The sequence below is a fragment of the Lontra canadensis genome, unplaced genomic scaffold (assembly GCF_010015895.1).
Source record: "Lontra canadensis isolate GAN:19392208 unplaced genomic scaffold, GSC_riverotter_1.0 scaffold132, whole genome shotgun sequence".
Classification (NCBI taxonomy): Eukaryota; Metazoa; Chordata; class Mammalia; order Carnivora; family Mustelidae; genus Lontra; species Lontra canadensis.
Genome location: NW_022631126.1, coordinates 1130792 through 1152663, shown reverse-complemented (window position 1 = coordinate 1152663; position 21872 = coordinate 1130792). Strand labels below are relative to the sequence as shown.

The 21872-nt window shown below is 50.0% G+C and overlaps 1 protein-coding gene across 2 annotated transcripts in view; it reads left to right on the top strand.

Moving 5' to 3' along the window:
• ITGAL (integrin subunit alpha L) overlaps positions 1-21872 on the top strand; it is a 37816-nt gene that overhangs the window by 2690 nt on the left and 13254 nt on the right. Inside the window, exons 5-21 of one of the 2 annotated variants that reach the window (XM_032842544.1) lie at positions 1058-1175; positions 1301-1431; positions 2376-2521; positions 7265-7397; positions 7540-7690; positions 10455-10528; positions 10648-10780; positions 14107-14258; positions 14381-14518; positions 15003-15200; positions 15346-15476; positions 16146-16306; positions 16397-16548; positions 18106-18195; positions 20845-20898; positions 20990-21060; positions 21402-21543. In XM_032842544.1, coding sequence (XP_032698435.1) covers positions 1058-1175; positions 1301-1431; positions 2376-2521; positions 7265-7397; positions 7540-7690; positions 10455-10528; positions 10648-10780; positions 14107-14258; positions 14381-14518; positions 15003-15200; positions 15346-15476; positions 16146-16306; positions 16397-16548; positions 18106-18195; positions 20845-20898; positions 20990-21060; positions 21402-21543 — 2175 coding nt within the window. Of the gene's footprint in view, positions 1-1057; positions 1176-1300; positions 1432-2375; positions 2522-7264; positions 7398-7539; positions 7691-10454; positions 10529-10647; positions 10781-14106; positions 14259-14380; positions 14519-15002; positions 15201-15345; positions 15477-16145; positions 16307-16396; positions 16549-18105; positions 18196-20841; positions 20899-20989; positions 21061-21401; positions 21544-21872 lie in introns of both variants that reach the window. The other variant, XM_032842543.1, reaches the window with a different exon arrangement.

Below are 21872 nucleotides of genomic sequence, written 5' to 3'. Positions count from 1 at the left end.
GACCTTACTTATGTCATTCTTTTTCCAAATATGAACTGTGGCCATTGACATACAGAGGTGAATTTTGGTGGTACACAGACTTTCCACGTTTTATAATTATATTTTTATTTAATAGTTTGTTGGGAAAAATATACAACACATCAAATAAATGATGTCTTGGATCAGATTTCTTGAGATGAGGCTAAGATTTAAATAAAAAATAAATTTGAAATAAATAAAACATTAAATAAATACTAGTCTGCATAATAAGCCCAGAAATTGGGAAGTGATGCACAAATGCCTGAAGTTCTCTTTTCTAACCTTCAGTACACTTGGGAAGGATCAGGGATCCTTATACACATTTTACACACAAGGAAACGAGACCCAAGGGCTTAAGAGGCTTGACCAAGGTCACATGGTTTTAAAGAGGTAGAGCCAGGATGTGAATCAAATTCCCCTTTGGTTCCAAGCCTGCTGGCCTTTACAGTTCATCCCAGCAGCATCTTCTGACACAGGTGTATGAGATAGAAGGCTGGCTAAGTGAAGCATTTAGCTAGCATTGATGGAGACCTGTTTACTTAGCTACTTTTACATGCCAGCCAATGTGCTAGGCTCCTACAGGGTCAGACAAGTGAGTGATAAAGATAACATGAGCCCGGACTTTTGAGAAATTGCAGTCTGGCAGGAAATATTGTCATAAATGAAAGAAATAATATTGTATATTCTGGGAAGAGTGGGTGATTTGCCTTAAAAACAAGATGTGATTGGGAATGGAAGGGGATAGGCCTGGAAATGTAGGAGAGGGTCCAACTGTAAACAGTATGAATGCCCAGCTCAGGAGCTTAGACTCTATCCTCTAGGCAGTGAGCCTCCCCTGGCACACAGCTTTGGCAGTAGGGATGGAGAGGCAGCTATAAGACCTGGGGCAGAATTGCCTTGCCTTGGTCACCTGTCGGTTGTAGGGAGTGAGGTCAGGGGGTGGTGACTCTGAAGGTTCTTGTTCTTGGCTGAGGGGGCCCAGAAGACACAAAGGAAGAAGACCCACCCACCCCTTTTTTTGAACATTTGCTTCCTTCAGGCATGTGATCCTGGGCTGTCTCGGACGTGTGACCAGAATGTCTACCTAAGTGGCTTGTGTTACATTTTCCACCAGAATCTGAAGGGTCCTGTGCTGCAAGGGCGCCCTGGTTATCAGGGTAAGGAGCTGGGGATCCAGTGGGTAAAAATCTCTCCCACGTAGCTGCCCATATAATGGAAACAGCATGGGCCCGCCAACCCATGGAGACATTTCACCGAGTCCCTTTGTGTCTGGCTTCTCTAGAATGTATAAAGGGCAATGTGGACTTGGTGTTCCTGTTTGATGGTTCAATGAGCTTGCAGACAGATGAATTTCAGAAGATTGTGGACTTCATGAAGGATGTGATGAAGAAACTCAGCAACTCTTCCTACCAGGTAAATATATTAATTCGTTCTCCTGATTGTAGGCAATAGATGCCTGGTTGAGCTAACGTAAGGCATAAAAGAAAAAACTTACTATGAGGTGTCTTCAGAACCTAAAGGCATAGTTGGACTGGACCTCTGGAAGAGACAAGAAACTAGGAAGTAGAAAGTGTCTGGGATTCTCGTTAGTTCTCATTTCTGTTTCTTTTTGGCTTTTGCTTCCCTCTTCTCTCTCCACACACTGACTCCCTCAGCTTCTTTGGATCACATGGGCCTGTGGAAAGCTCCTAAGCTCACAAATTAAAGTTTCAGGAGGGTTTTCCCGTCCTCTCCACCAACCCCTCCTTTTGCAAATTTCAAACTCTTGGAGAATAGATTCTCACTGGCCTAGTCTCAGCTGAGTGGCATGTGTGGCCCAACCAGCTGTATCCAGCTTAGCGGGGTCCCTCAGCAGAACCATTCCCAGAGGATAGGAGTTCAGCAGATGGCACTACAAAAGGGATCAGAGGTTTAGTTCATTTTATTTCTGTGTTTGTGTATATATTACTTCATTTTCAAAAGAATGCTCTGAGGCAGGAATGTGGGGTTGGGTTACCCAGGTCCCAGATAAGAAATTGACTAGAAGGGGCCCCTGGATGGCACAGTTGGAAGAGCAAGGGGGTTATGAGTTTGAGCCCCATGTTGGGGATAGAGATTACTTAAAAATAAAGTGAGGGGCGCCTGGGTGGCTCAGTGGGTTAAACCTCTGCCTTCGGCTCAGGTTGTGATCTCCGGGTCCTGGGATCGAGCCCCCTGTCAGGTCCTCTGCTGTGTCTCTGCCTGCCTCTCTGCCTACTTGTGATCTCTGTCTGTCAAATAAATAAATAAAATCTTTAAAAGAAGTAAAAAAAATAGATTGGAGCAGACAAATAGGAAGGGATATGAAGTGATATTTCATTTCTTCCTTCTTTTTCTAGTTTGCTGCCGTTCAGTTTTCCACGGACCACAAAACAGAATTTAATTTCTTGGATTATGTTAAGACGAAGAACCCTGATGTTCTGCTGGGCAAAGTAGAACACATGCGCCAACTGACCAACACCTTTGGTGCCATCAACTATGTCGCGTGAGTCCCCATTTGTGGGAGACAGCCCACGTGTCAGTTGCACTGACCCCCTTAGGTTGCAGGGTATAGGAACTCAACAGATGGGCTTAGCAAGGGGCAGGCTATTATAGGAATTCAAGTGGAGCAATGTTAGTCCAGGTTCTTTCATTTTTTAAAAGGATTTTATTTATTTACTTAAGAGAAGGAGAAAGCATGAGCAGGGGGATAGGCAGCGGGGGTGGGGAGAAGCAGGATCCCTGCTGAACAGGGAGCCTAATTGCGGAACTCAATCCCAGAACCCAGGGATCATGACGTGATGCTTAACTGACTGAGTCTCCCAGGCTCCCCTAGTCCAGGAATCTACTTCATACTAACTAAATCCCCAACGGCAATTCTTGGGAGGACGCAGGGGTAGATCATGAGACTTTGGGACAGGGAGTAATGCCAAACCTCACGAGGATCTAGTGCTAAGAACTTGGAAAGTGATCGTGAACATGACAGCCATGGTTGGGTCACATATGAGTTGGGGATCAGCTTTGGAAGTCAGCAGGTGAACAAAAATCTCTACTAGTGAAAATTCTCCTTGAGGAATTCCTTGAATTATTCATAAAATTCAATATACTCGAGTCCCTCATTGGAAGCAGGTATATCCTGATGTCCTAAATCTGCTCTAGAAGGTCTTCCTCCTGGAGGTAGACCAGATGGCTGTGTTTCAATTGAGGCCTGGATGAATGCAGTTGGATTGTGCTGAAGGGCCATGTTGTATATTTTATTTGATTTTTTGGGGGTTAATGATTATAAACAAGACATTTACTTTTCGTACTCATTTGGGGGAAAGGAGAAAAATCAGTTTGCCCAACTCAATGATGGTCTTTCTGAAAGAGTCTCCATCATTCTGTAGAATGGGATAGGTTGCTTGATCTGAGGATTTTGTACTTTTCATTCATGAAGAGAAACTCCTTTGAAGAGAGTGATCGAAGAGTGAATCTTTTGAGCAGCTTCACTGGTGCACAGCCAAACTCCCTCTCTGAGTGAAACTTTTCCCACATGGGACACACAGCTGGGGTGTCTCTCTTGTGTGGATTTTGCCTTGCAATAGACAGATGCTCCCTGATGTGGAAACTCTCCTTACACTTCATACAGGCATAGATTTCAGGCCTGTGTGGACTCTGATGTGACCAATTCACCTTCCTTTCTGACTGAAGGCTTTTCCACACTGGCCATATCTGTAGGGCTTTTCACCACGGACTCTTCTATGAACAGCAGGTTTGATTTCTGAAGCTTCTCTGACAAATAGCCTACTCATAGGGTTTCTGTCCAGTGTGGGTTCTCTCACTAATGGCCAGACTACCTCATTGACTAGAGTTTTTCTAGCACTCCTTGCACTGATTGGCTTCTCTCCTGTGTATATTTGCTGATATGTAACAAGATTGCCCTTGGCCCCGAAGCTGTTTCCCCAATAGGTACACTCAAAAGGCTTCGGACTAGTGTGGATTCTCTTGTGCAAGGTTAGACTGCCTTTTTGCCCTGAAGGATTTTGCACATTCCTGACACTCAGAGATCCTCTGTCTCCAGGTGAATCTTCCTATAGTGTCTTAGAATCTGGGGATTTTTGTTCCAGTTTCTCCCTTCAAACGAATTCTGGAAATCCCAGCTGGAGGATCTCATGGCCTCAGAGTGATCATATTTGCACTAGGCTTCTGTCATCATGGTCACTGAAAAATACTACACTCTGGGCCTATCTTCCATGAGAGTCCAGCAGAGTGGCTGTTGGAAATCCAAACATGGCCTCGCCTGCCGTATGACCCTAATCCCCACCTCTTCATAGGATTTATCCATGGGCTGTTCTTAAGCCCCACAGTGGCACGTGCCACAGACAGAGGCCAGCGTCGAGCCACAGCAGTGCCAGTGGACTGAACTACAACTCCCAGGAGCCTGTGTTATATATTTTTTAAAAATACCTATGGGGCACCTGGGTGGCTCAGTAGGTTAAGTGTCTGACTCTTGATCACAGCTCAGGTCTCCAAGCCCCACTCTGGGCTCCGTGCTGGGCAAGGAGCCTACTTAAAATAATAATAATAATAGTAGTAACAACAATTTTAAAAATAGAAATATCTGTCTTTACACATTAAAGTGGCCAGAGAACCTGAAAACGATTTGGGAAATAAGAGAATTGTATCTTTCCTTCTCATGCTGCCCCTGGGCATACACAAAAATTAAGTCAAAAAGCAGGAAGGATTTCCTGGGCCATGACACTTATTTTTCTGATTCTTATTTCTTCGCCAAGATTGTACAGCTGGATTTGCATAAGTTAAATATGCATGGGATGAATCTTCTCAAGGCCCTACAGAAGTGTTCCCAGCCCTTTTCTTCTGAGGCTCACTTGACCTGTCATAGCCACTTCATTCTTCTCTTTGTAGACTGCTTTGGTGGGTACATGGCAAGCCAAGTCCACCAGAAAAAAAAAAATGACAGCCTTGGCTCTTCAGTCCAGGTGACCAAACTGAACTCCAGCTTCCAGGAGAGAAAATCTGATTGGCCGAGGCTGGGTGTCTACAGGTCCACTCAGCTCTGCCTTAGGCATCAAGTCACATGGCACAGACATGGATTCTGGGGTGCCAGAAACGTAAATACCATTTTTAGCTCATGGACCATACACAGAAGCGATCTGTGGGCTGACTTTGGCCTGTGGGTTGTTGTTTGTCATGTTCTGGGTTCTGGGACTATAGCAGCGAATGAAACAAAAATCTCTACTCTCTTGACAGTTTAACATTATATTAGGAGAGAGAAACGCAATAGATAGGATCAGTGTGTAAATTAGATACTGTAGTAGAAGACGGAAGTTTTTGGTTTTGTTTCTTTTAATATATATATTTTATATTTTTATTTATTTATTTGACAGAGAGAGATCACAAGTAGGCAGAGAGGCAGGCAGAGAGAGAAAGGAGGAAGCAGGCTCCCTGCTGAGCAGAGAGCCTGATGCAGGACTCAATCCCAGGACCCTGAGATCATGACCTGAGCCGAAGGCAGAGGCTTAACCCACTGAGCCACCCAGGCTCCTGAAGATGGAAGTTTTATAAAGAAAAAGAAAGCATTAGGCAGTAGGAAGATGAGGGAAGGTTACATTTGCAAAAAGATTGGTTGGAGGCGAGGAAGCAGCCATGCCAATACCTGGGAAGACCATTCCAGGGAGAGGGAATAGTAAATGCTTGGGATGTTCCAAGAAGAACCAGGACAACAGTGTGACTGGAGAGAAATAAGTGAAGGCGAAAAGTAGTAGGAGATGAGGTCGGACAGACCATGGGAGTCCAGAACACTTAGGGCCTTTGAGGCCATAGGGAGGACTTTGGTTTTTCCTCAGAGTGAGATGAGAAGTCACTGGAGGTTTTGAGCAGAGGGGTGATAATCTGATTTATGTTCTTAAAAGGATCCCTCTGGGGTGCCTGGGTGGCTCAGTCGGTTAAGCGTCTGCCTTCCGCTCAGGTCATGATCCCGGGGTCCTAGGATCGAGCCCTATTTCGGGCTCCCTGCTCAGTGGGAGCCTGCTTCTCCCTCTGCCTCCACCCTGTTCGTGCTCTCTCTCAAATAAATAAATAAAATATATATTTTTAAAGAAGTATTCCTCTGGTTGCAGGGCTGTTAAGCTGTGAAGGGGACGGGGGTGGAGCAGGAAGGCCAGGTAGAAGGCTATTGAAAAATAGAGATGAGAGGTGATGGCGGTTTAAACCAGGGTGGAAATCCATGAACAGGAGCCATGAGAGGCCATGTCCATGTGGACAGAGGCTGGGGAAACAATTTGCACCCAAGATGGAACAGAGGCCTTGGCCCTGCCCCATCAGAGCTTCTCCACCTGTCACTCCCCACCCCTCCCAACCCTGTTGTGTGACTTTCAGCTTCTGCTCCCAAGTCAGGTCATGTCATAAGTCAAGGGCTGTAGTCTGTGTAGACGGGCTGCTCTTGGATTAATTGTCCGTCTCTAGTGAGCTGTGGGGTGGGGAGGAAAGGATCAGATGGCACAGGGAGAACTGCTGTCCTAACAGAAACTGTGGGCACCCTGTCTTGATCCAGAAGAAGGCCGTGGGCAGGTGCGACTTTGGAGCATGGGCCTGTCCAGTGTTCAGGACTCCCTTCTCCCTTTTATGTCATATGTGCTGAGCACCTGCCCTGTGTCAGGAGCCAGAGACACAGGAGCAAATCAGACATGTTCCTCCCCTGGGGAACTCATGATCTGGGGAAAACTGAAACGAAATAGGTGAATTCCATTCCCTGGGAGACTTGCTGTAGCAGAGACACCTACAGGCAGCCTGGCCATCAATGGTGGGGTGCTGCCAGATGAGCTCGTTCTGGAAGCATGACTTCCCAATTTTCTCTAGCCGTGGAGCCCCTTTTTCCATATTGAAATTGCACCTGGATCCCCAACATGTCTACCCAATAAAAGGATAGTTGTTGTGTGGTTGAACTGGAGAGTAGGAAGCCCAGAGTCTCTCCTCACAAAGCCTCCCTGTCACTGCCCATGGGCTCCAGGACAACCCCTGGCAACCCAGAGTTCCATCGAAGACTACTGGTCTGGAAGGAGGGGGTGGCAGCTGGGGTGAGGTAGGAAGTTCAGAAGAGAACTTGGAAGTCTGGGAACACCTGCCTGCCTGGGGGATGGGAGAAGGGCTTTTGCATAACCAGCAGGACAGTGACTTAATGAGCTGAGTGAGTGGGGGGAGCCCTCATGATGTGGGGGAGTCTTTCACATGTGCCTCTTCTGGGATACAGGAAAGAGGTGTTCCGGCAAGACCTGGGGGCCCGGCCAGATGCCACCAAAGTGCTTATCATCATCACTGATGGGGAAGCCACGGACCACGCCAACATTGACTCAGCCAAAGACATCACCCGCTACATCATCGGGGTATGGTCGGGTGCTGGCCACTTCCCAAGTCCTATCCTGCCTCTCCTGTTCCCTATCCTCACTCCCCTTTCTCCTGGCGGGGAGGCAGGGCCTTATCTGCGAATCTGGGGACGCCAACTCTCCAGTCTTCACTCTCTCACAGATCGGGAAGCATTTTGAGACCAAGGAAAGTCAGGAAAGGCTCCATGAATTTGCCTCAAAACCTGCGAAGGATTTTGTAAAGATCCTGGACACGTTTGAGAAGCTTAAAGATCTGTTCACTGAGCTGCAAAAGAAGATCTATGTCATTGAGGGTGAGTGGCAAACCCGGGGTTGGGGAGAGAGAGGGGAAGTCGCTTACGGAAGCGCATCTGGGACAATCAGACTAGCGACATGCTGGGTGATGGTAGTAACGGGAGCTCAGAGTGTCTGAGGCTGTGAGAAGGGCTCTCCTGGAAAAGCGCCTTGGGGGGGGTTTTGGGGGAGGGACCCTTGAGGAGCAGCCTCTGTTTCTCCCTGAAATTCCATCTTCCTCATAAAACTCAGCTGGGGCCAGGGTGAGGCCCCGAACTGACCTCTAGCTTGCTGTTGTTAACCGAGGCCTGTGGAAGAAGTAGAATTTCCCACCCTCCCCAACCCCACTCAGCTCCCTCATTTTCCCTTGTCTCCACTTACTGACGGTGGACTAGTGGGCTGGGGACCAAGTGCAAGGAGCCCACAGGCCCTCTTGGTCTGCAGTAAGAGAAGGTTTGGATTGCAGTCTCGGGATGGAGGACTTGCTCTGGGTGGGGGGTATTTTCCCAGGAATCCCGGGAAAGCTACGGGATTTCCTCTGGGAAGGCGCCTGTGCTAGGACACGGGCTTTGTGTTTGGTTCGGTTGAAGAAGCAAGTGGTGTATATAATGGGACTGGGCAGACCGCTCAGGAAGGCATTCTGCCTGTGCTGTGTGACCTCAGCCAGGTTACTTTCTCTCTCTGAGGCTTACTGAGTTCTCCGCTAACTGGGGCTAATAATACCAGTCTCACAGCTTTGGGAGGTTTGACTGTTGTATTAGTTTCCTAGGGCTGTTGTAACAAAGTACCAAAAACCGAGAGGCTTAAACCAACAGGAATTTAGTGTCTTGTACTTCGGGAGGCCAGAAGTCGGAGGTCAAGGGGCGGGCGGGGGCAGGCTCTTTCTGACAGGTCTTGGAGAGAACACTTCTCGCCTCTTCTAACTTCTGGCGTCCGCAGCAGTCCCTGGCATCCCTTGGCTTGTGGCTGCATCACTTCTGTTATCTGCGTCTCTACAAGCCCCTGCATGTCTGTCCTCACGTCCTCTTCTCTCTGTGCGTGTCTGTCTGTGTCCACACTTCCCTCTTTCATAGGGACACTATAAAATATTGGGTCCTGTTGGATCGAGGCCTACCCCAGTGACCTCATTTTAACTCGAGTGCATTGTAAAGACCCTATTTCCAAACAAGGTCATATTCTCAAGTAGTAGGGCTTAGGTCGTGAAAATAACTTTTTTTTTTTTTTTTTAGACAACACAATTCAAGCCCCAATGCCAGCTTAGCAGAGTGCTTGGTACCTCGCAGGCCCTCTGTAAATCGCAGAGCTGGTTATCTCTGGCTCTGATCGTCTATCCTGACCTGCCCTGACTCATGCTTCAGATGGTATCTTAGATGTCACTTCCTCTGATAAGTTCTCCCCAAACCTGAGTCTAGGCTGAGGGCTTCTTTCCGGGTGCCGCTGTTAAGGGCTGTATGCTCCCTCTCAGAGGCCCCGAAGCTTACATTGTATTAAATTATGTGCAGTATTATTTATGCAGTGAATGAACAATGAACAAAATCATGGTAATTGCTGTATTTCTTGAAAGTTTTACAAGGTAACAGGCACTTTTTCTATATCATTTAATTCCTTCCTCTCAGAAGCTTGGCAAGGCTTGTGGGATGATTTTCATTTTATTAATTCAGGCTTGCACTAACCAGGTACTGTGAATAAGACATTCAGGGGCACCTGAGTGGCTCAGTCAGTTGGGCGGTGGCCTTCAGCTCAGGTCATGATCCCTGGGATGGAGCCCCACATCGGGCTCCCTGCTCGGTGGAGAGCCTGCTTCTCCCTCTCCCTCTGTCTGATGCTCTGCTTACTTGTGCTATCTCTCTGTCAAATAAATAAATAAAATAAAATAAAAAATGCACTCAGGGATATTGTCAACATGGGGCTCATATTCAGGTTGGATAAAGAAAGGCAGAAAACAAAAGAACAGGGTAATTAGAGATGATGATAGGTGCTGTAAAGGAAATTAATAAACTGGATAGAAAGATTTCACTAGGGGAAGCCACGTGAGATGGGCTTTTCAAAAGGCCTTTCTAGATGCTTTATTTTTTAATGGAGGTAGAATTCACTCTGAGATGACATTCGAACCGAGACACGAAAGATGAGACTCGAACAGCCACGTGAGGAATGTGGGCAAAGACCGTTGAAGTCGGAGAAGAGCCAGCGTGGGGCCCAGAGGTGGGGAAGGGCAGGCAAGCCGGAGGAACAAAAAAGGTCAGCATGACAGGAGCTGATGAGCAAGGGAGACAACGTGGGAGAGAGAGGCCAGGCCTTCCAGTTCCTTATAAGCAGCTGGGGTTTTGATCTAAAGAGCGATGGCAAGGGATGAAGGGTTTTTGAGAAACGGAAATGTGTGGTCTGATAGACATTTTTTCAAAAGATTACTCCAGCTTGCTCTGCAGAAAAAAGACACGACAAGAGGAAGAACGAAGTCAGGGACTGAATGGGTAAGCGAGGACAGTTGTCAGGCAAAAGGCGAGGATGGCTGGGCCCTGTGTGATGGCCTGCACGCTCTTCAGAGAAGGCCGCAGATGCATTGTGAACCTAAAACCATCCCGATTTGGTGATGTGGTGGGGAAGCCTGAGTGGGAGCAGAACCACAGAGCTACTTGTTTGCCCGGGTTCACACTGAGCTCAGCCCATGTCACTGCCCAGTCCGACGGGCATGCAGGTGGTTTCTACCTTGCCCAAAGGCCGGTGCCATGCTTCTTTCTCGGTCCTTCCTCGAGTGTCCACCCATTCTCTTTACCTCGTCCCTAGGCACCAGCAAACAGGACCTGACATCCTTCAACATGGAGCTGTCCTCTAGCGGGATCAGCGCTGACCTCAGCCACGTGAGTGGCGGGCCTGCAGCGGGGGGGGGGGTGGGCTGAAGGATGTTGTGGGCACGGTGGGGTGGGCTGAAGGATGTTGTGGGCACGAGGCTAAGCCTGCTCGTCTCCTTCCTGGGCAGGGCCATGGCGTCGTGGGGGCGGTTGGAGCCAAGGACTGGGCTGGGGGCTTCCTAGACCTGACGGCAGACCTGCAGGATGATAATTTTGTTGGAAATGAGCCACTGACACCGGAAGCGAGATCAGGCTATTTGGGTGAGTACTTTTCTGCTGCTTTCTTTTGGTCTGAGGGGCCAGGGTCACTCAGAACAACTTTCAAAACCGTAATGAAGGTAGTTAAGCAACCAGCATGAACAAACTCGGAGTTTAAATAGGGCTGCAATGTTCTTTTTTTTTTTTTTTTTTTTTAAGATTTTACTTATCACAAGTAGGCAGAGAGGCAGGCAGAGAGAGAGAGAGGGAAGTAGGCTCCCCGCTGAGCAGAGAGCCCGATGTGGGGCTCAATCCCAGGACCCTGAGATCATGACCTGAGCCAAAGGCAGAGGCTTAACCCACAGAGACACCCAGGTGCCCCAGGGTTATAATGTTCTTAATTTTCCCCTTAATATCTCCTCCGCTGTGTAGTAGTCATGTTTTTGTTTTCTGCATTTTATGATGCTTGGACATCTTGAGGCCTTGCGAATCCCAGAGACACTGCCCCTCCCGGGGCTAGCTAACTCCTACAGATAGTGAACAAGGGGCCTGTGAGCAGTTTGCCAGCCAACCAACCCTGAGCCCGTATCCCCAGCCACCTTCTTTACCCAACTTTCACACACCAAGCCAGTATTCCCCCCGACCTGAATCTCTAGTTAGCTAAGGACCACCCTTTGTAGACCAGTGCCAGCCAGCATTGTTCAAACCGTCCCATCCAAAGCTTGTTCAAGCTTGCCTACTCAGCGACCTCTCTGTGTCTTACCCATAAATTAAATTCTAGGTCCATTTTACAGCAGCCTGCCTCATTAGTAGGGGAACCTGAGGGTCCTCCTTGAGGCTTCCTTCTCTAGAATTGCCCACGAACTCCAAGGTTGATTCACCTCAAGAGTTCTTCAGATGCCAAGGGCGGAACAAAGGCACCTGGTCAGTCCACAGTTGCAGTTGCTTCTCTCTGACTCATGGTGTCCCTGTTGTGAGCTTGTCCTGCACAGTTCTGGGGCTGCTGGTCAACCCAAGGAGTTGACAGTCTCAGGCACAGAGAGGCCTTATTCTTGTGCACAGAGGTTATAGCTCTTCTGGTTCATGCTCATGTAGTCAACCCGTGTCAAGGCACAGACTGGCTTCAAGAGCCCTGGGATAGGACTGCTTCCAGGCTCTACCTAGAAACCCTCTCACCCCGCCTCATCCATGACCAGTGTATAGGGGCAGGCCATGTCTTTATTAAACTCGCAGAACAGGGACGCCTGGGTGGTTCATTCGGTTGGGCATCTGCCTTCAGCTCAGGTCATGACCCCAGGGTCCTGGGATCGAGCCCCGCATCAGGCTCCCTGCTGGGCAGGGAGCCCATTTCTTCCCCTGCCTGCCACTCCCCCTGCTTGTGCTCACTCTCTCTCTCTGTCCCTCTGACAAATAAATAAATAAAATCTTAAAAATATATCTATGCTTTATAAAAAATTTTAAAAATAAACTCTCAGAAACAAAGACTTCATTACATAATTTCCTTGGGAAAATTAGTGCCCTTCATCTTGCATCTACTCTTATAAGGAAAGCTACTCTCCATGACTTTCTCTCTCTCTCCCTTTTGACATTCTTTACTGAGTATTATGTGTCAGGCACTGGTCTAAGCACATGACATGTATTGACAAATTTTATCTCATTTTATTCTTACTATAACCATGCTAGTAGGTATCTTAATTACATACACTATTTATTTTTTAATATAATTAAAATATAATAAAATATAAAAATAAATTAAAAATATTTCTATTTTTTTGTTAGAGATAGAGAACACGTGCATTCCAGAGCGAACAAGCCAGGGGGGAGGGGCAGAGGGAGAGAGAGAATCCCGGAGGTGACTCCCCATTGAGCATGGAGCCTGACGCGGGGCTCCATTCCAGGAGCCCAAGATCATGATCTGAGCTGAAATCAAAAGTTGGTTGTTCAACCGACCGCCCCCCCCCCCCCCGGCGGCCCTATTACACTTAGCTCCTACACTATCACCTTCAAGGAGCTTTGCGTCCCACAGTGTTCTGCGAGCCAGCCAGCAACATTGCTCGTTCAAGAAAAAATAATCCATATTTTACTCTCTAATTAGGCACCGGTACCACTAGACACACACACACACACACACACACACACACACACACACACACACACATGCTGCATATATTGTGTATATATGGACATGATTAAAGAAGAAGAAAAAAGAAAAAAAATTTCAATTCCTGCTAACATAAATAAATAAATAAATAAATAAATAATCTTGGGCGCCCTGGTACTATCCTCCTCCATATGTGGTCGTCTTGAATCCTCAAAACCATCCTGTCCTATCCCGTGTTTTGGTTGAGAAAAATGAGCCTCAGGGCGTGACGTAATTATGCAAGATCACACAGCTGGGAGGCTTAGGCACTGAGAATACAACCTCGCCCCTGATTTCCACCAGCAAGTTCCCAACTCCCACACTCCAAGAACGTGCACGAATGGAGGGGAAAGGGGCTCAGCCTCTCTGCCCTTCTTCTCCTGCATGGTGGTGTCTCGGATGGCTCTGTTTGTGTTGCTCCTTTGCACTACTCTAAGCAGAGAAGATGAAGGGTCAGTTAGTCGTCTTCCTGAATCAGAGCGTCCCTAATGGATGGGTGCTGGCTCGAGCACGATCCCTGGTCCAGTTTCAGGCAGCATTTCTCAGCCATCCCAGCAACGTACTCACAGGGAGAAACCTTGTTGCCCATACAAGCTGTGGACTAGGAGGGTAGCCTTGAAGAGACAACTCCAAACAAAATGTGTTCAAGTCTCCTGCCTTATTTTTAATATTCATGCAGATTTTTCATTCATCTTATGACTATATCTCACTTTAATTTTTAAAGATTTTATTTATGTATTTGAGAGAGAGAGAGAGAAAACACACAGGGGGAAGGGGCAGAGGGAGAAGGAGAAGCAGACTCCCCACTGAGTAGGAAGCCCAACCGGGGGTCATGACCCGAGCTGAAGGCAGATGCCAAACCGACTGAGCCACCCAGGGGCCCCGTTATGTGATTAAATAGTGTAGTCTCCTTTCTCAACCTTCTGGTCAGCTGAGGCTCAGGAAGATGCTCCAGGTTTCCTGGCTGCTTTTTCCTGGGCCTGTGCATTGGCCACAGTTTGAGAAATGCAGTTTCAGACCAAGATGGCGGGATATGTGCCCCTTGGAGCACATGGCTGCTTTTCTCTGGGGAAGGTCCTCTGTTTCACAGCATCTTTGCTTCTAACCCAGTTTCCCAGAGTTTCCGCTCTTTTTTGTCTCTGGGTTTTACCTTCTTCCAGCCGCCACTGTGCTCCTGATTCCAAGCCCCTGTCCTCCCTCTTGCCCATTCTTTCTCTCTTTCTCTCTCTCTTTCCCTCACCCCCCTCAGGTTACACAGTGACCTTGCTGCCCTCCCAAAGGCTCAATTTGCTGCTGGCCACTGGAGCCCCCCGCTACCAGCACGTGGGGCGGGTGCTGCTGTTCCAGGAGTCAGAGGACAAAGAACACTGGAACCAAATCCAGAAAATAGATGGCAGCCAGGTGAGCATGACCCTGGGGTCTTCTGCAGGTCAGGGACTGGTAGGGCGCCAGTCATGCTCCCTGCTGTCTGCAAGCATGTACCCACTCATGGGGCTTCCTCGGTCCTCTTCCTCTCCCTACAGATTGGCTCTTACTTCGGTGGTGAGCTGTGTGGCGTTGACATGGACCAAGATGGGGAGACAGAGCTGCTGCTGATCGGAGCCCCCTTGTTCTATGGGGAGCAGAGAGGAGGCCGGGTGTTTATCTACCAGAAAAAACAGGTGGGGACCAGGACCGCCAGGAGGTGGGAGGAGAAACAGATTCCCAGCCGACCCGGGTCCCAATTGTCCGGAAAGGCTTTCCTTGTTGGGTCACAGTGGAATGGACCTTTAGAACCACGGGACCTGAGCCTCCGTGCCCAGGGAGGGTAGGCTGTGTGCCAGGCCCAGGGCCAAACCTTTTATTTACAGGACACCTTGGGTGGTCCTCACAGAGTCACCTTCTGGGAAACCCTGAGCTTTTCCTTCATAAACGGGATCACTGTGGCTCAGCAAGGCTGGGTCACCTTCCAAAGCCCCAAGGTCACCCAGACAACCAGGGGTGGAGCTGGGACCTGAGCCCAGGTCAGTCTGCTGCACTGGGCCGGTTCTGTGAGAGACCACACCTGACCCTCCTTCAGCATTCTCCAAGCACGCAGGGCCGCCCCCTGCAAACGCTGGCCAAGTGACTGAGGTGGATGGAGCCTGTCACTTTGCTCCTTCCTAGCGGGGGTTCGAAGTGGTCTCGGAGCTGCAGGGGGACCCTGGCTACCCGCTTGGGCGGTTTGGAGCAGCCATCGCAGCCCTGACGGACATCAACGGGGATGGGCTGGTGGACGTGGCTGTAGGGTCCCCTCTGGAGGAGCAGGGGGCTGTGTACATCTTCAACGGGCAGCATGGGGCGCTGAGCCCCCGGCCAAGCCAGGTGAGAAGAGCCCTGCCTGGCCCCCCAAACCCATTCCCAGGCACCCAGAAGCCTCCAAACCCAGACCCCGCTCCCCAGCCCGACTCGTCCCACCCTCCGGCCCGTCCTCTCCCTAGCTTAACAGGAATTTTTCTCTTGATCTCAGCGGATCAAAGGGACCCAGGTGTCCTCGGGAATTCGATGGTTTGGACGCTCCATCCATGGGGTGAAAGACCTCGGAGGAGACGGCCTGACGGATGTGGCTGTGGGAGCCGAGGGGCTGGTGGTTGTGCTCAGGTAAGACAGGAGTAAGGATGACCACAGCTCTCGTCCTTCAAACAGCTCCCCATGTAGTAGGACTCCTCTAGTCTTCCCCCAGCCCCAGCAGAGAGGTTCTCCTCCCACACAGCCTTCATGTCTTACTCTGCTTTAAACCGCTGCAATTCAGTGATGGACTGGGATTTGAACCCAGGCCAGTCTGACATTACAACCTCCTAGAGAAGCAGCAGCCAGGGACGGCTCTAGAAACTGGTCACCCAGATGCAGGTCCAAGCTCTGCCATTTACTTCTTGGGTGGTCTTACCCCAGTCACTTAGCTGGGTGGCTCAGACCATTGAGTGTCTGCCTCTTGGTTTGCATTCGGGTCCTGAGCTTAGAGTCGGGAGATGGAGCTCTGTTGTGGGCTCCGCCCTGGGCGTGGAGCCTGCTTGGGATTCTCTGTTTCTTTCTCCTTGTTCCCCTCACTTCCCCAAAGCTCATTCTTCCATATGGAAAATGGGTCAGAGGGCCTCTAGAAGGAAATGGGAAGCCCTAATGAATTACCATTATTATTACTGTTTCGAGGAGACAGGGCTGTTGAGGTCTGCTTTTGGGGATTAGAGTCCTCTGGATGCTTGTAGAAGGAGCCCCAGGTCTGACTGGGAATACAGTTGAGGCCCAGGGAGAGCGTTGCTTTCCACTCCACAGCTCCCGGCCCGTGGTGGACATTCTCACTCAGATAACCTTCTCCCCGGCGGAGATCCCGGTACACGAAGTGGAATGCTCCTATTCACCCAGTAACAAGAAGAAAGAAGGAGTTAACATCACAGTCTGCTTCCAGGTCAAGCCTCTCACTCTCCAATTTCAAGGTCAGTGCCGTTTCCCAGAGCAGCTGCTTATGGCCCCAGGGCACCCCCTCCACCCTGCCCCTTCAACTTCTGACTTTTCTCCCTGCCCAGGACTGCTGGTTGCCAACCTCACTTACACTCTGCAGCTGGATGGCCATCGGACCAGAAGCCGGGGACTGTTCCTGGGAGGGAGACATGAACTCAGCGGGCACACAGTGGTCACTGGACAACCATCCTGCACCGAGTTCTGGTTCCACTTCCCGGTAAGGAGCCGTGGGGGCTGCCCTAGGAAGTGCGGGTGTGGCGGAGCTGACCACGGTGACGGGCAGTAGCAGTGCAAAGCTCAGCTCCGTCACCGTCTGGCTGGGTCACAAGGCCCTTGGGTCTCTTGACACCACCATTTCCTCATGTAATAGTGGTAATAATACCGTTAGCATATTTCCTCTAGTTCTTAATCTATGGATGTAGGCGTTTTAACATCGTTACCATTAGAAAGTACTTCCCATTTTTTCCCCTAATTTTTCCACACATCATATATTTATGCTGCTACCCAGCTTTTCATAAGTATTTGAATAGCTACAGAATATTCAGTCACGGCACGTGTCCTGGTTTGCCAGGTACCCATAGTCATTTATTATTAACATTCATTGCAGAAAAAGATTTTCTTAATATCAATTTGGGCAACTACTGAGACACCCAAATTCAGTTTGCTTCTAACAGTCCTGTGTAAAATAGGGTTGATGGTAAATTATTCTGATCCCTTAAATATTTAATAAGAGATTGGGTGTGGGATTGGTGTATAAGATTTTAAAGTTTGGGGGCACCTGGATGGCTCAGTTGGTTAAGCGTCCAACTCTTGATTTCAGCTCAGATCATGATCTTGGGGTTGTGAGATCAAGCCCCGGGTCGGGCTCCACACTCAGCATGGAGTCTGCTTGAGATTCTCTCTCTCCCTCTCCCTCTGTCCCTCATCCCCCCCTGACAAAAACAAAAAGATTCTGAGGTTCGTTTTAAATTTTTTGTTATGGGGAAATTTCAAACATATAAAAGCAAAAAAAAAAATAGCTCAGTGAACCCCCAAACAGCCATCACAGTGTTAACAGTTCTGAGCTCACTCTCCTAGTTCATTCATACCTGCACTCCGTGCCCCTCTGCTTCCTTGCACTCACCCCTACCCCCCCCCCATAAGATTTGGAGATCTTCAACATAAATTTGCCAGAGAAAAGGTGGTGTGTCATGATGGGAAGAACTTGGACTTGGGGATTGGATGGATTTGGGCTCACCTCCTAGCTCTAAGCCTTGGGAAACTTGGATTACATTAGGTTCCTCCTCTCTAATGTGGGGATATGTTGACCTTATGTTTCTCCTCTCTAATGTGGGGATAATAATGCCTGCCTCTTAGGGTTGGTGAAGGAGTTCAGGGGAAGATGATTTGGGTGCTTACAAAGTGCCAGTTTTGTATTCCCAGGGACTGGGAATAACATAAAAGGCCAAGACCCATCCCTGTTCTCAAGGAACTCAGATATTCTAGTTATTCTAGAATATTCTTTTCTTTTGCAAACCTCGGTAATGGCTTCCTAGAGCGGTTTGACAGAGATTCAGGGGTTTTGGTCAGGACTCAGTGGGAAAGGTGGGGTGGTTGAGCAGCAACGTCTGCCATGGGAGTTGGGGCTGAGGGAGCTGATTTATGCTGAGAAGGGACCCCGGGCATATTATAAACACCTGATGCTAGAATCTCACCATTTGTAAAGTACAAGCCAGGTGAGCATTTAACTGGAAGATTAAACTCACAACACAAGTGGCATTCCCATCACCCTCAGGTATGCATTCAAGACCTCATCTCTCCCATCAACATCTCCCTAAATTTCTCTCTCCCGGAGGAAGAAGGGACACCGAGGGACCAACAGGCGGTAAGAAGCGTTCACCTAGGGAATTGATAGGAAACAGGAGAGTAGAATTTCAGTTTAGCAGGACTGTATTATTGAGGAGTCTTTGGTTTTAAGCGATAGAAACCAAATACAGTAGGAAAGGAACGTATGGGAGCTTGTATTTGGCAAAGCAGGAGTGGGAAGAAGGAGAATCAGAGTGGAGGCACTGGGGGCTCTTGAGGGGAGGGGATAACGGGTGGACTTTTCAGGACGCAGCCCCTTCAGTGAATGTCCCTGCCTAGCACCAGCTTCAGACCTCCCCAGGAGCCCAACACTGCTCAGGCTGCAAGTTCCAGGGATGCCAGGGCACCCTGGTCAGCCTTCTCACTGAAGTGTATTTAGTTGTGAACAGGTAGTTTCCTCAAAGCTGAATTGGGGGACCATCATGATGTAAAACAAGAGGAAAATATACCTTTCCTCATCTGCTGGACCACACACTCCCCACCCGGGGCCAAGGCCAGATTTCATCTCCTCAAGTCCTTGATGCTCAGCTAGCAGTTTGGCTTCAAGGCAGCAGAATCTGGTGGAAAGAGCCCGAGCCTTCCCACCCAAAGATGTGGATTTCCTTTTTCCTGGCATGAACATCTGAGCAGGTTCCATCCATCTCTTGGACTGTGTCCCCGTCCATAAAATGCAACATGACATCGTGAGGCCTCTCCCAGAGTTGGAGCACGGGACTGCTAAGTGCACTCTTTCTCGTGGCTTCTGGCAGCACCCGCTGAGGGCTCCCTTGACCATGCTCACTTTCCAGGGGTCTGCAGGGAACAGTGGCACGCTCCCCAGAAATGAAAGCCCCCGCCCACCAGAAGCTCATCAAGGGCTTAAGGGAAGTTGATTGAGCCTTGCCTGTGCAAAGCCCTGTTCGGGGAACTGGCTCCTCTGAGGCAAATAAAACATGGTCCCTACCCGGAAGGGGTTCCCAGCCTGCTCTGGGGGTCAGACAAGTCAACAGACAGTTACAACAGGCTGTGGACAGGCGTGGGAAGATGCGACCCTTGAAGTCCCCAGGTAGAGCAGAGAAGGCGGACATTCAGAAAGGAGGCAGAGTGTGAACACAGGCAACTAAGATGGCAGAACCCAACGCAGCAGGCGTGGGAAAGAGGTTGGCAGAGCACCCCGTTCCCTTTGAGACTGGAACCCCACGTGATGCATACCCTTACATCTCATTGGTCAGAACTTGGTCACATGGCCACGCCTAACTGAGAGCCTGAGAAGCGCAGCCTACAGTCCAGGCCCCCCCTCCTTCCAACCCCGTAACCTGATAAAAAGGGGAGGGTCTGTTTTAAAAGCAGGTGGCGAGGGAGGATATATGGAGACGACCAGCAGCCTCTGCCATGGGCACTATTTTTTTTTCTTTTTTTTTAAGCCAGGCAGTGTGGAGTAGAAACTCAGGGTAAAAAAAGAGACTTGGGCTCACAGTTGTCAAGAAAGGCTTCCTGTGGGAAGTGGCTCTGGTTCTGGGTCTTGCAAAATGAGTCGACTTTGGGTAGGTGGATTAAGGAGAGGCAAGAGGAAGAGCATAAGGAAAGCTATGGTGGTACAGTCAAGGGAAATGAGGAGGCGGGCTTAGCTTCTGGGAGAAGGACAACTGAGCAAGACAGAGACCCTGGATGTCCACTTGGGGGCTGGCTGTGGTCTAGTGAGTGGCAGGAATCTGTGTTGAGGGTGGGTGGGAGCAGTCAGCAGAGGCCCCCAGAAATCCTGCCCTGGGGGGAAGGGTCTGGAGGTTCTTTGGCAGGTGGCCTGGAAGTGGAGGAGGTTGGAGCCTTTCTAGAACATTCATCTAATAACTCACAGGACACTTCTATGACACCATTACCCTCAAGATAAAGTCCTAACTGCCTAACGTGGCTTCAGGACCCAGGGGAACCTGGACCCTGCTGTGGACTCCTGCCCTCCCCTCGCCGCCCCCACGTCCCCTCCCCCACATAAACTCTGCAGGGGGTCTGAGCATCTTCCTGCTGCTTGCACAGATGCCATCTCTCTTGCCCTTCTTCCTCCCTTGGCTTTCTCCTGCTCATGGTTTAGAATTCAGTTGAGATCCATTCCTTCAGGAAGCCTCCCTGATCCCCAGGTGGGGGATAGGATTCCCTTCTGCAGGCTCTGAATATACCCCGTACTGTCCCATCAAACTCTCGAAGATGCTGGTCATTTCTCCCCTCAGACTGGGGCACGGGCTGTGTGTTTCTTTTGTTCCCTGGTGTGCACCCAGCGCTCAGCACAGGGCCTGGCCTGGAGCAGAAACCCCGGAAATGTTGGGAAAACTGGCCTTGATCTGAGGAGAGAAGGAAAGCTGCTCTGGGTGGGGGGAGTTGGGGTTTGCTGAGGACCACAGTGAAAGCTAGTCACAGGCAGGAGGAGATGGGCTGGGAGGAGGTTTGGAGCTCCTTTGTCAAGGCCAGGTTCTCCTGTCCAGTGGACCCTGAGCTTCAGCTTCCCTTAAGGAGCTGCACAGGTGGCCTTGGGGCGGAGTCAGGAGGATGAGGTGCCGCCTGGAGCTCCTGAGGGGCCCCCCAAGCCAGCCCATCCCTGCCCCAAGCTCTGAGCTCCTCAGCCCTCCTTCGACAGTTCCGCTGCCTCAACTTAACCATCTTGTTTCCTGGCCCCCCCCCATCCTTCTGTGCTCAGCAGGGCAAGAACATACAGCCCATCCTGAGACCCTCACTACATGCAGAGACCAAGGAGGTAAGGGGGAAGGGGGCAGCTGGAGAGGCCAGGGTCTGTCCCTCGTGCTTCTGGGGCCTGGGCCTCCTAGTCTTTCTCTTTGGCCTTTCAGATTCCTTTTGAGAAGAACTGCGGAGAGGACAAGAAGTGTGAGGCAGACCTGAGGGTGTCGTTCTCTCCAGGGTGAGGCCTATAATCCCATGGGCTCTTTTGTCCCACTTGGTGTTTTCCTGAGGCAGCTCCCGGGTGTGGGAGAGAACAGGGGGCTTCGAGACAGAACACCCGCATCTGTACTCACTACATGTGTCCTACGGGCCTTAGTTTTCCTCTCTGAGAAATTCCAGTCCCGTGGACCCTCCTGTCAGGATCAGATGAGGTTGAATCCCTCAAAGCCTGTGCACAGGAGCTGATTTCGGTGTATTTATTTCTTCTCACCTGGCCGATCCCTCAGTTCTGACAGCCCCCACCTCTGAGCCTGCTTCTACACCTGGGCCCTTGTGACTTTTGCCGGGTCTTGCCCACAGATCCGGAGTCCTGCGTCTGACCCCCTCTGCCAGCCTCTCTGTGTCGCTGACACTGAGTAACTTAGAAGAAGACGCATACTGGGTCCGCCTCAACCTGAGCTTCCCCCAGGGACTCTCCTTCCGCAAAGTGGAAATGCGCAAGGTGAGCGCCAAGGCATGGCCTGCCTGAGGCCACCCTTGTCCCCACAGCTTCTGCTCCCCTCGCAGAACCTCAGGCAGACAGGACAGCCTGAAGGTGTGGGCAGCAACTGGCGTGCTGAAGCCTTAGGTCCACATCCGGGTTCTCAGGCTGATGGCCACCCCCTCCCTCCGTGGGCTGCGGATCCCTCGACCCGTGAGGCTGGGGGCACCTGCAGGGCTAGTGAGAGGGTCCCATGGAGTGGAGACTGTGACACAGATTTCATGAGCTCCGGCTCCCTCCCTCTGAAAGGTGACCAACGTGTTTTTGCGGAGTGGCCTAGGTTGTTTTAG